The sequence below is a fragment of the Chenopodium quinoa genome, unplaced genomic scaffold, assembly GCF_001683475.1.
Source record: "Chenopodium quinoa cultivar QQ74 unplaced genomic scaffold, ASM168347v1, whole genome shotgun sequence".
In the NCBI taxonomy this organism is placed as follows: Eukaryota; Viridiplantae; Streptophyta; class Magnoliopsida; order Caryophyllales; family Amaranthaceae; genus Chenopodium; species Chenopodium quinoa.
In genome coordinates this window covers 1159976-1172732 of record NW_018744988.1, presented here as the reverse complement: position 1 = coordinate 1172732, position 12757 = coordinate 1159976, and the positions used below count along the sequence as shown (strand labels likewise).

At 32.5% G+C, this 12757-nt stretch overlaps 2 protein-coding genes across 2 annotated transcripts; both read right to left on the bottom strand.

Moving 5' to 3' along the window:
* Positions 1 to 6597: 6597 nt before the first annotated feature.
* On the bottom strand, positions 6598 to 7936 carry LOC110706566 (probable xyloglucan endotransglucosylase/hydrolase protein 23). The gene is made up of 3 exons (XM_021884495.1): positions 7556 to 7936; positions 7249 to 7442; positions 6598 to 7147 (listed from the first exon to the last, which is right to left on the bottom strand). The coding sequence occupies exons 1-3, from the start codon at positions 7820 to 7822 to the stop codon at positions 6751 to 6753; spliced, it is 858 nt and encodes a 285-aa protein (XP_021740187.1). The 5' UTR covers positions 7823 to 7936; the 3' UTR covers positions 6598 to 6750.
* A 3093-nt stretch (positions 7937 to 11029) lies between these two features.
* LOC110706564 (probable xyloglucan endotransglucosylase/hydrolase protein 23) lies at positions 11030 to 12462 on the bottom strand. Its single transcript, XM_021884493.1, has 3 exons — positions 12079 to 12462; positions 11770 to 11963; positions 11030 to 11626 (listed from the first exon to the last, which is right to left on the bottom strand). Exons 1-3 carry the CDS (start codon positions 12343 to 12345, stop codon positions 11242 to 11244), a joined length of 846 nt encoding a protein of 281 aa, XP_021740185.1. The 5' UTR covers positions 12346 to 12462; the 3' UTR covers positions 11030 to 11241.
* Between the last annotated feature and the right edge of the window lie 295 nt (positions 12463 to 12757).

The window sequence follows — 12757 nt, the reverse complement described above, 5'->3', positions numbered from 1 at the left end:
TTCTGTTATTGCACATAGCTAGTGAACCTAAGGTGAAAAGGACGGTGTTTTTGAGGAAGAAGCTTGCTACAAACCCATTGGTAGTATATTTTTAATACTTGAGCTAAGTAGTGTATTCTTGCTAGTGCTGTATGGTATGAGCTTAAGCCTTTAAATGATCTATTGGTAGGCGGCAATTATAATGAATTTATATTTAATTTTACAAGAAAAACCCTATGATAATGTTCTCCACCTCTAACTATGTGTATTTCTTCATAAATTTCATTACCTCTATATCTTATTCTTCTAAAGGGTAATGAGTAGTAATGAAGATTTATAGGTAGTAAAAAAACATTTTGAGGAGAGGATTGCAACTTTAACATACAACTTCTCTTGCAAAATTACATGCAAGTTTATTATCTTTACTATCGTTTATTATCATCTACTAAACAGGCTGTTGGAGAGTAGAGATTAGTGGTTTAACTTTGTCAAACAACGGACATAGATCCTCTATTATGTTTGATATATTAACTTTTTGCTAGGAGCCAAAGAGGTTGGCAATTTGATTAGTTATCCGAAAGTAAATTTTTGGTGGTTAGAACTAAGTATAGTATTCTTAATTCCTTCCACTTGAACCAAACAGCCCCTTATTATGGATTGATTGTTTATGTCTGTTAATTTATTTGTTTAGAACTACTATTGCAGCAAATTGCAAGCAATTTGCTACACTTAAATTTAAATGAGTAAAATAAACCTTGAACTTCTATTGGTTAATGTACAACCACTAACTTCTAGTAAAATTGTTAACCACTTGCTATATCATGCTGCTTCTCTGTCCTACTAACATGTTGCTTAATATATTTCATATGAAAATATATTTTACATTTACAATTGAAATCCTAATCTGACTTATATTGACCCTTAATCTAAAGTTGTGTATGCTAGACTTTTATGTTTACTTGTACTAATTTTTTAAGGTATGGAAAGAAGGTAAGTTTAGGATGCGTTGATGCGACAAGTTTATCTTGTCCACTAGCAGGCAGATTGGTTGCTAGAGAAAAACATGTTAGCTGCTCATGAAGGTTGGATTGATGAAACCACATCTGACTTCAATTAGCAAATTGAATAAGTTGAGATAGAGTATAGTATATAAGTTGTTAGTGTGAGATTTCTCTTATTGTCAATTGGTTTAGTTTAAAGCTCGAATTGGACTAAGGTTGTATGTGTAGGCCCGTTGAAGGTTAAAAAATGGTTTCAAAGCCACTAAAGATTTGTTGTCCTTAGGAGAGAAATGTCCCATTGGTTAGCAAAAGGAAAAGGATTTGAAGATTTGTTTAGCTGCCTAATACTATTGGCTACATTTAAAACCTCAGGCGGAAGGAAGTCTATTTCTGAACTCTTCGAGTTGCAAGTATGTAATGATTCTCTTCAGTCACAAGTGAGGAGTGATGAGAGTAAATCCATGTGTGTTGTCGCTCATGGAAGGAGAATAAATTGGAGCTGCTTTAATTGGTTTTAGGATAGAACTTTGAGTAGTCGTGTATGTGGTCAATTCGGTGTCCAATACGATTTTATATGTAGGTTTCAATATAGAAAATTGTGTGGTAGCCGGTAGTCGCGAATGAATGATTGTTGGCATTTTTTCCATCAACTGTTGATGGTGTGAAAGGCTTTACTATAGTGGTGCATTTTAAGGTTCATTTGTTTTAGTTTTGTTGGTGGTTGTAGTAGCATGATCCTTTTTTAATTTTAGTGATTAGGAATTACAATGTGAGAGTAATGATTAAGAAAAAAAAAATGTTAATTAGTCCTCCACATATGTCCTCGCATCTCAGTGTCTTTAGTGTTAGTGTAATTAGTGCACCATCATCACTCACATAGTATTGTGGCTACCTTCAACTCTTCTTCCATGAACTTATCTATGTCAATTCTAAACTGATGGGTCATATTTATTTTTTAAATTAAACAAAAGTAATAAATTATAAGTATACAATGATGCAATTGCAAAAACTGTTAAAATAGTAAGATATTGATTAGGAACTTGGTTAATGTTGCTCCACACGCGTAGTTTCTTGATTATGTGTTATTATTGTAGTGTCTGCATCATCAAGTATCAGGATCGCGTTTTTTGACTTTTCCCTATCTGAACTCGAACTTGAAGATCCCTGTTCAATCTGTGGCCTGGTAGACTTTACATGAACAAGGATGCACATTTCATTATGATTTCTTGCAAAACCCAATTAAGCTGGTGGAGTATATTGTGTTACTTTGGATTGTGTACGATATTAGTCTTTCACTCTTTCAGCTTGCTAGAGTTCAGGACTTCAGGATGACTATTTGTTCTGGCAGAAGTTCAATACAGTATGAATACAAAACATTACAATTATACCTACTTTTTTACTTATGTATGTGTGATTAGTACAAAAATGAATACATTACACTAGCTAAACAGCACAATGTCACAAAGTAGCTCAAAAAGCTCGGAACTGTAATTGGTAATTGTCAATCCTTAGGAAGATTCTGAGAGAATGTGTGAAAATTTTGTTCACTGTGGCGGCCTTTTGGCTGACTTGTGATATTGAGCTGTTGGTTCATCCAGGCAGATGTTGAGCCAGACCCATGGCATGGAGATCTGCCGTTGGGCCGAACACATGCATTGGCATTAAAGTGTGTAAGAAGCTGTAAATGGAACCTTAGCTTGGTCCAGCATCCTAGGGATTGAGTATATCCTCGTTGCCTAGCTCGGGAAAGAGAACCTGTTAGATTCTGAGTTCTTAAATCCTCTGATGAATTCACCACATCACCAATCAGAATAAGAACTCGGAATCTAACAAATTCCCTTTCTTAAAGATAACAACAATCCAACAGCAAGGCAAGAATCCCAAACAATTATGATCATATATAACTTTTCATGACACCTGATTTTCTTGTCTTTGTAATTCATACTATAAATAAGGCTGTATTGTGTGATTTGTGATTATGAATTGTATACAAAGTATATTGGTTACATGAATTAAATTAGTGAGGATTCCGAGAACAGAATAGGTTTGGAATCCATGAGTAGGGTCGAACCAGAGATCGATTGTTCACTGGGACAAGCTTGATTTGAATGTCAATCTTTACTCAGAGTAACTAGTCCTTACATTGGAAACCTTAGCCGGAGTCATTGTCAAGGGGGAGCGGAGAAAATGGCTACTGTTTAGAATCTAAGGCATGACCATCATGCCAAGTGAGGTCGAACTTTTGGAAGAAATTGTCGGTGACAATAAGAAATTGAATATCTTATGCAACTGTTGTATATCTTATATGCGCAATTGACTTTCCATTAACCAATCACAGCGGCTTATAGCCATAGAGAGCTAATGATGTCAAGTAATATGTTAATTAACTATAATAATTAGATACCTGTTTGATGGGGTTGTAGCATGAGACAAGTAATGATCAGGGCGACTGGTGAAGTTGGTAGTTTGACAAAGACTTGTTAATTACTTCTTCACTACAGTATTATGGATATGGATTAGGATTAGGATTTAGGAAGGTTCAAATTATGATGAAACAGCTGTTTTCTTTCAATGAAGCACTAATATTATAATGACTTTTGAAATTGAATAAAATAGGAGCTGAAATTATGATGAATTTTTATTTTCCAAGAGAATAATATTCATGATATTATTGATTATTATCATGCTTCTCCACCTCTAAAAATGAGCATTTCTTCATACATTTTCATTACTCCCTCCGTCCCAAAAAGAACGACCTATTTGGGTTGATTACGCGGGTATTAAGGAAGTTAAGTAAAAAGAAGTGAAAGTATATTGGAAAGATAAATTTACATGGGGTTTGTAAAAAAAATAGAGAGAGAAAGTAATAAAATAACATGGAAAATAAAATTTTTATATAGGGAATCTAATTTTGCGCAAATATTGTTGCAAATTGGTGGTGTTTTAATGCAAATGGGTCATTCTTTTTGGAACAAAGTTTTGGCCAAATGGGTCGTTCTTTTAGGACGGAGGGAGTACTAGTTTACCACTTAATATCATTCTTCTAATTTGTCTCCAAAAAATAAAAAAAAATAAAATAAAAATCATTAAGGATCGGGTAATGAGTAGTAAAGGAGCTTAATAATAATATTGAGAAAACACATAATACATCATACAATAATTGAAAAGGATTGCATATAATGAATTTTATCGATTTAACTTATAATCTCCGTTGCAATGTTATACATAAGTTTATTATTTTTAACACTATTGAGATAGGAATGTATTGTGATATGATATTATAATTTAACAAACACAAATATTTATTATCACTTACTAAACAGGTCAAATTATTAGTGATTGTGATCCGTGGATATGACGTTAAAGTTTGAGAAATAACTAATATGGACCCACTATTGCATTTGTGCACAAAATAAGGAATCCTCCCCCTACAAACTCCACTTTGCATGCATGTATATTATATTATTATGGTATATTAAAATTTTGCAAAGAGGTTGGCAATTTAAAATACAAATATTGTTTATGAAAAGCTACCAAAAGTAAGTTTGAGTGCTTCTTAATTCCTTCCACTTAATCCAAATAGCGCCGTATTATGGATTACAGTACTTGTTTATGTCTGCTAATTATATTGCAGCTACTTGTTTTGCCATTTGCTGCACTTTAATTTTGTCAAGTTAATTAAATAAACCGTGAACGGCTAATTGGTTAATATACAACTACTAATTTTATGTAAAATCGTTAACAACTTGCTTATCTTACTTTTTGTTCAACAATCAACTTATTGAAACGCAAAGTAGTTGTCTATGCATTGTATAGTTGTATACATGTTTCTTCGAACACATTTCTTTAAGAAAGGATATAAGGTAAGAAAAAACATAAGCTACCCATGAAGGTTTATATAAAGTTAAAATGAGATTTCGCGTACTTAATTGTCAATTGGTTTTAGTTAAAGTTTGGATGAGACTTATCGACTTATCGTGTAATTCTAGAGAAAAATATAGTCAATAAAGGTTGCCAATAATTTGGAGTTTAGTTTGTCTGCCTAATCTTATTAATTGTCTTAGTTAGGAGACCTCGGTTGGAAGAAGTCTAGTCTTGAACTCTTCAAATTGTAACACTCACGTCATTCATGTGAGAGATGTGATTAGTTGACGCACATTTGAGAATAACTTGTACTCATCTGCTGCTATTATTGTAGATTTAAATTTGTAGCTATTCACAATTAATTTTGGGATAAAATTATAAATTAGTCTTGACTGTATGTGGCCAAATCTTTCGCTAATATGAGTTTTATACGTAGGTTCGTTGAATAGTCCGTTACATATAATTGACCATATTGGTATATAAGTTAACACCCTTATGACATATTGGTATATAAGTTGCCGGCGATATTTTGGTATAAAAATTAACATGTGGCGACATATTGGTATATAAATTAACAAATTGTGACATTTACCCCTATTTTTTCTTCGGATGAAAGAGCGTGTTGTATACTTCAAAAATTTGTTTTAATTACTTTTGCAATCTTATTTATTATCATAATATATTTATTCAGCACCAAATAACAATTTTTCCCTCTTCCCTTCCAATACAATAACTTTGATAAATCAATCAAACGATAAAACCCCAAAGACCTAATAAACAATAAACAAAATCTCAATATTAGTTATTTAATTTCAAAACCAATTACTAGTAGACACTAACTTTCATTATTACTTCATTTGTTTAATTATACCCACAACTTTGTAAATCAACAATATAATAAGAAAATATATATATATGAGTGTTTTTTAAAAAAAAAAAAAAAAAGAAGAAGAATCTACCCTTGTGATGCTTCAATGACCAACGCCCTCAATACATTCAAGCTTATATCCCTTTGCTCAAGCTTTCCTATTCGTTTTCCCCTAGCTTCTTTCTCATCACTTTTGGGCTTTCTAACTTTTTTTTTTTTTTTTGGATTTTTACTTCATAATTTTTTTAAATTAATATAAAAAGTAGAGAAAAGTACAAAATACAAAATGTCAAATAAAAGTTATTAGCACTAAAATTAAGCGCGTGTATCATACGCATATCCTCCGACGAGAAAATAGGGGTAAATGTCGCAATTTGTTAACTTATATACTAATATGTCGCCACATGTTAATTTTTATACCAATATGTCGCCGGCAATAACTTTTATACCAATCTGTCATAAGGGTGTTAACTTTTATACCAATATGGTCAATTGACCCTAAATACTGAAATCTAGATAGTAGTTAGTCCCCAATGAAATTATTTACAAAGTACAGAGTACATAACAACAGGTAATTTCATGTTTCTCTTCTTGATAAACGTGAAATGTATCTTATGGGGTTAATTTCGTACTTTCTCACAGACAACTAAGGGTAAAAGCGTCTTTTCGAGATATCTGTCTAACTTCAATTTCATAGGTGTTAAGTTGAAATAATGTCTTATATGTTTGACGGAGTATGTTACCCTCCTTCACTCCCATAGTCTCCTATAACAACGGCAATAGATAATTTCTAAAATACAAACACTTAATATACAACAGCGAAAAATGCAATAAAAATTTAGAAAAGTTAAAATTTGAAAATTTACTAGAAATAAAATAATTTAATTTCAATTTTCTATTGCATGAAATCTGCTTCATTACATTAATATATAAATGAATATTGATGAATTTTACACATGAAATTTCTTACAAAAACAAATCATTATAGATAAATTACACTTTTAAAAAGAATTACTACGTATTAAGTAGGAGTACAACTTATTTGGTGGAGCTACATTCTTTAGGAAGACCTTGAGGAAACCTTTTAAAATCGGTGCAATAGTTGTAAATCATGTAATTCTTCTGCACCCATCGTAGCCTTTGCTGGCTCGTGGAATCGAGTTGTTGGTTCATCCAGGAAGAAGAGGAACCACGGTTCGAGCCACTACAAGAAGATTTACCATTGGACATAATACAAGCATTAGCATTGAAGTTTCTGTAGGAAGCTGTAAATGGTGCCTTGGACCAATCTGTCTTAACTCGTCCACCTTGTGTAGCCCAATCCTCGGCGTCCCATAGACTCGAGTACACCCTCATTGGTTGGCTCTTAGGGAATGGGACTCCAATGGATTCCCAGTTTCTGAACTCTCTGATTGGTGTATTATCGACTGTAAATCTGAAATTAAATGTAACGCATAATGTTAAAATAAAATTGTCACGTGGTGTTACTGTTACCATAGGTAACAAATTAAAAGTATTTTTTTTTTTGGAACTTACATGATCCTTTGGGGGTTCCAAAGAATGGAATAGGTGTGAAAATCGGCGGTAGGATCAAACCAAAGGCGGAATTGTTGTTCCCGGCCACCTTTCCCTTGGGCGAAAACGTTGGTGTGGAGGGTGTAAGGTTGACCGGTGACATTACCCAAAAACTCGAAATCTATCTCATCGTGGTTAGGTCCTTCGGATGATAACTGTAAATACATACAAGAAATACACAACATCAATAACTCAATAAGCTAAGTAATTGTTGGGTGGAGATACAATTGTTACAAAAGGGACTATTGGAGTATGGAAAGAAACTTACGTAATAGGTAGTAACAGTACCAGCAGAGTTCCTAGGGACGAGTTTAATTTTCAAATCGATTTTACCAAAGAGGTACTCGTTCTTAGAGCGAAATCCAGAGCCAGAGGATTTATCAAGAGAAAGTGTAAGGAGTTGACCATTGTTTACGATTTTAGCACGACCATCACCAAAAGTGATGTCGAAATCCTGGTTAAAATTACCAGCACACAAAGCTGTTGCAACGAATGAGGCAACTACGAGAACATGAACAAGAGCAACAACACCCATACTTAAAAGTAATGACTAGTACAATATTTTTGTAACTTGCTTTATATTTGATGGTAAAAGGAATTGATGAAATGAAAGATGTTTGAGTGATGAGTAGAATGGAAGAAGTAGGGAATTTATAGGCGTAGTAGTAAGAGGGGCGGCTGGTGAAGTTGTTAGAGCGAGTGTATGGTTGACTACGTACAAGTCTAGTGGCGAGGTTGTGCCTTGGAAGTTTCGTCGTGTGAAATTGAGGTGAAACAGCTGGATATCAAATTACCATACTAGTACATCTAATGCATGGGGGGTATTGCTTAGTTTAGTATTTTATCCGTCTCTTTTTTATTGTTACACTTTGATTTTCTCGGTTCTACATTACACATCTGTAACCATGTACATATTCAATGTAAATTGAGTAAAATTTCTTAAAAAATGAAGACGAATTTAATAACATTCCACATGATATGGTTATGATCATTATTATATTATATTATATTTTCATAGTCAAAGTTTTCAAACGTTAACCATAAAAGTGACTGGTGGAGTTGGAGTAGTACTATATGAAATTTAGAAAAAAAAAAAACTTTCTCCAATTCATTTTAGCTGATATAATTTGACTTTAATACTATTTACACACTTTTTTTAACTGTGTTTTGTAATAAATGTAATGCAAAATATAATCATAAAAGTCTTGTTAGATATTTATCTCAAAAATTAAATTATTTTTGCTTATTAGAATGATAATTAATTAAAAATACTAATGATAAAATTTACGGAGTATATATTAGTTTACATGAATTAAAAAAAACGTGTCAACTAAATAAACATGAGAGGTATACGGTATAAGGGAAGGTTGTGTTGTGGGCATTAGTCAACAACCCGAAAATGTGGTAAGGGAGGTGATCAAAGATGCCGCCTCATAGCGGATAATGTGCGTCACACACGCTAAGTGAGCCCAAACATTAAAGGACGGTGCCTTTTGAGGAGGGTTCAACAAATCAAATTATGTTTAATTAGTTGTATCTTGTAAACTAGTAACTAGTGGGGTGGGTTTTACTTAGATTTTAAATAGTAATTTTATTTGATTGGTGGTTATATTAGTACCAAGTGTTATATATGACTATATCAAAAAGGCAAAAAATGATTTCAATTTGTAACTTTTAGTATTGGGTGAGACCGTGTGGGGGAATATGGACATAACAAATAAATTTACAAATTGTTTTGTAGGGCTCAAATTTTTATTTTTTTGGTTGTTTTTATTGAAATGTAGGGCTCAACATATTTTTTTTTTAATTCATTAGTTGATTTTACACATGGCAATGAATTAGTGGGAACAAGAGCGGAGTATTAGTGAAGTCCAAAGTGAGTATAAGAATAATTCGAGATTATTTTAATTTAGTAATCAATCTGTATTTGGAATGAAATGTAATGTGTTGGATTTATTTCTTTTGTATGGAAACATGAGAAGCAAGCTAACCTTTTTTTAATTTCAATTCTAAATCCCTCACTTTCTCATAGTTATTATAATAAAAGGCATGCAAATGAATATCAATAAATTAAACCCTCCATTTTCTTTTGTTCATTTTGTATTCATTAAATTAAATTAGAATTAAGTAGTACTAAGTAATGGGGTGGGTTTATCTTGTTTTTAATTTTTTTTAATTTATATTTTATTTTTTATTGATTAGTGATTAGTACCAAATATGGTTTTTTAGGAAAAAAAATGAAAAAAAAAAAAAAATCAATATCTTACCCGATTGGATGTAACCGTGTGGGGTATACGGGCATAATGGAGAAATTGCAAATTATATTTTGTAGGGATCATTGCCTCATTTTACACATGGCAATGAATTAGTGGAAATTGGAATGAGTAGAAATGATGTAAAGGGGACGAGTATAATCTGTACTTGTATATGGGAATGAAGTAGGTTGAATACTTGAATGTATTGGGTATGAAAACTTGGGAAGCAAGCAATATTTCACTTCTCAAAACCCCTTATTATTATTTAATATAGACATGCAAATGTGGTTTAATGAATTATTATGATACTTGTCATTAGTGAGATTTGAATATTTCTCTGCAGATGTTGTATGACGTGTTTCAATGAATCAAATTATTTCTTAGAAAGGAAAAAGTACAATTAAAAAACTAAGAATATATTCACTTCCGTTTAATCATTTCTAATGAATCATAAGTGTCACACATTCTCTACAAGTCCTATAAATTAGATGCAAAACACACATGCATGCATTGTATAATTGATACGCAATACTCTATTAATAGTTGTAAAGAGACAACAAAATGATAAGATGTACACACAATATATACGTGGAAAATTCCGGATTTTAGCTGTAAAGAGCCAAAAATAGTAATAATTAGAATATATGTTTATATTTTTTTATGATAAGAAGTTTTAGAAACCATATAATTTAAGATTTCAAATGAAAACTTCTACCAAAACTAGGAAAAAGCAACTCGTGGATTTAGTATTTCATATAGGAGACATTCTCATTACCTTATTCTTTTTTATATGAATTATTTAAGCATTTTTTTTAATAATTAAAAGAGCAGTAGCATGAATGATGATTAAATACCATTGAATGCTCAATAGTTCTAGAGACACGCATAATAATATTGATTGTCCGTATTAAAGAATATAAGTATGCTTTGAAATTTGGAATAATTGTACTTGTATAAAATAGGAAAATCTAGAGTAAGAATAATTAGCTCTTTTTAGGAGTTGAATTTGGTAGCATTATAACTGGGTCCTGTGTATATGAACAAGAATTGTTCCTTAGACAGCTGGACGCCGTGAAGAACCTTCAAGGATCTTCTATTTGCTCACTATTGCTTTTTTAGGTGTCTCTTTCGTCCACAATTTGATCTCCTAATACGACTACTTTTTATTTTGATCGATTTGATTCTCTGAACATTATTTAAGCCAAAAGGGTGTTGAGTGTCGTCACATTCACCCAGTCACTATAAAAAAATAATAGTCGCACATACATTTTTTGCACAATAATTTCTTATTGTACCAAAAGCGAATAATGGTTAAAAGTTAAAAGTATAACAACAATTCAACTATTTGTTAACATCTTTTAGTAAATTTTTTTGAAGACACATCTTTTAGTAAATTTGTCTATATTTGATCACTTGATCACAACCTTATGTACGAGGGTCTAATATCAAGTATTGTGATTATTAATTTCAAAATTAAGTAATAAATCAACTGAAAGTCTAAAAGCGTATTATTCGATTCAAAATCATTAAATTAAAAGTAATACAACTTCCTTATTACAACTTGACTAGAATGAAATATGTGACTTTGTACAACAAACGAATCACTACTACATAAAAAGAACCCAAAACTCAACATATAAAAAATTTACTACAGCAAAACTTGCAAAGCAAAACAGAACATATATTTTTTTTCTGAAGCTTAAGACAGTGTGACAGTACACTCCTTAGGCAAACCCTGAGGAAACCTTTGTAAATCAGTGCAGTAGTTGTAAATCATGTAGTTCTTCTGCACCCATCGCATTCTACTCTGACCGGTGGCGTCGAGCTGCTGGTTCATCCAGGGAGAGGCAGAGGTGCAGGAAGATTGACCGTTCCTCGAAACACATGCATCAGCATTGAAGTTTCTATATGATGCCCTGAACGGAGCCTTGCTCCAGTCTGTCTTGATCCTTCCTCCTTGTGTTGCCCAATCTTCGGCGTCCCATAGACTCGAGTATATCTTCATTGGTTGGTTCTTTGGGAATGGGATTCCCATTGATTCTAAGTTCCTGAATTCTCTGATAGGTGTACCATCTACGGAAAATCTGTAACAAAAAAAATTAACATAAAGTTTAGTACGTCTGAATTTAGCTGTCACGTTACTAGTTTAAAATAAAAGTACGTGTCTAATGTGACAGAATTGACATTATTAATTTTGAACGGAGGGAGTATGGACTAGTGTACTTACACAATCCTTTGGGGGTTCCAGAGGATAGAATAAGTGTGGAAATCGGTAGTAGGATCGAACCAAAGGCGGAATTGTTGTTCACGTTCGCCTTTGCCTTGGCTAAAAACATTGGTATGAAGAGTGTAAGGCTGACCAGTGACATTACCCAAGAATTCAAAGTCTATCTCATCATGGGTAGGTCCTTCAGATGATAACTGCAAATTCAACATTTAATGAATCGTCAATAATTTTCATAATATATGCATGATGGTAATTAATTAATTGTAAGGGATTGAAAATATGAATTTAAAATATGTAACATGTACTTACATAATAAGCCGTCACAGTACCAGCAGAATTACCCGGAACAAGTTTAATTTGCATATCGATTTTTCCAAATAGGTACTCGTTCTTAGATTGAAAACCCGAGCCAGAGGTTTTGTCAAGGGTGAGGGTAAGAAGTTGGCCATTGTTTAGAAATTGGGCACGACCGTCACCCCAAGTGATGTCGAAATTCTCGTTCAAACTACCAGCGGAGGCCACGACAATCAAAGAAGCAACTAGAAAAACACTATTAAAAATGGAGTGGAAAGCCATAGTTAGCTAGGAAGTGTAAACAAGTATAATAGTATATGTTTGGTAGAATTAAATGAAGAAGGTTATATTATAAGAGTTTAATATGATTTGATGATGCTATAAAAATGTGCATGGAAAGGATATTTATAGGGCAAATATGAAAGGTCAAAAGATAAGGGCGGGCGATTAATAGACTAGTAAAGAACGTAGCAAAGAAGGTTCAAATTACTGAAAAACAGCTGTTGCCTTTGCATGGGGCATTAAGTATTAATACGAGTGATGATATTATATTTGAAAATTGGGAAAAAAAAAAAAGCATGAAAAAGGGGAGAAAATATAAATAGAAATGTTGGTGAGCTTTGAATTTTTAAAAATTTTATTAATGGAAAGGAGACGAGAGTTGACAAGTATTGGCTATTAGATTAGGCGAGCT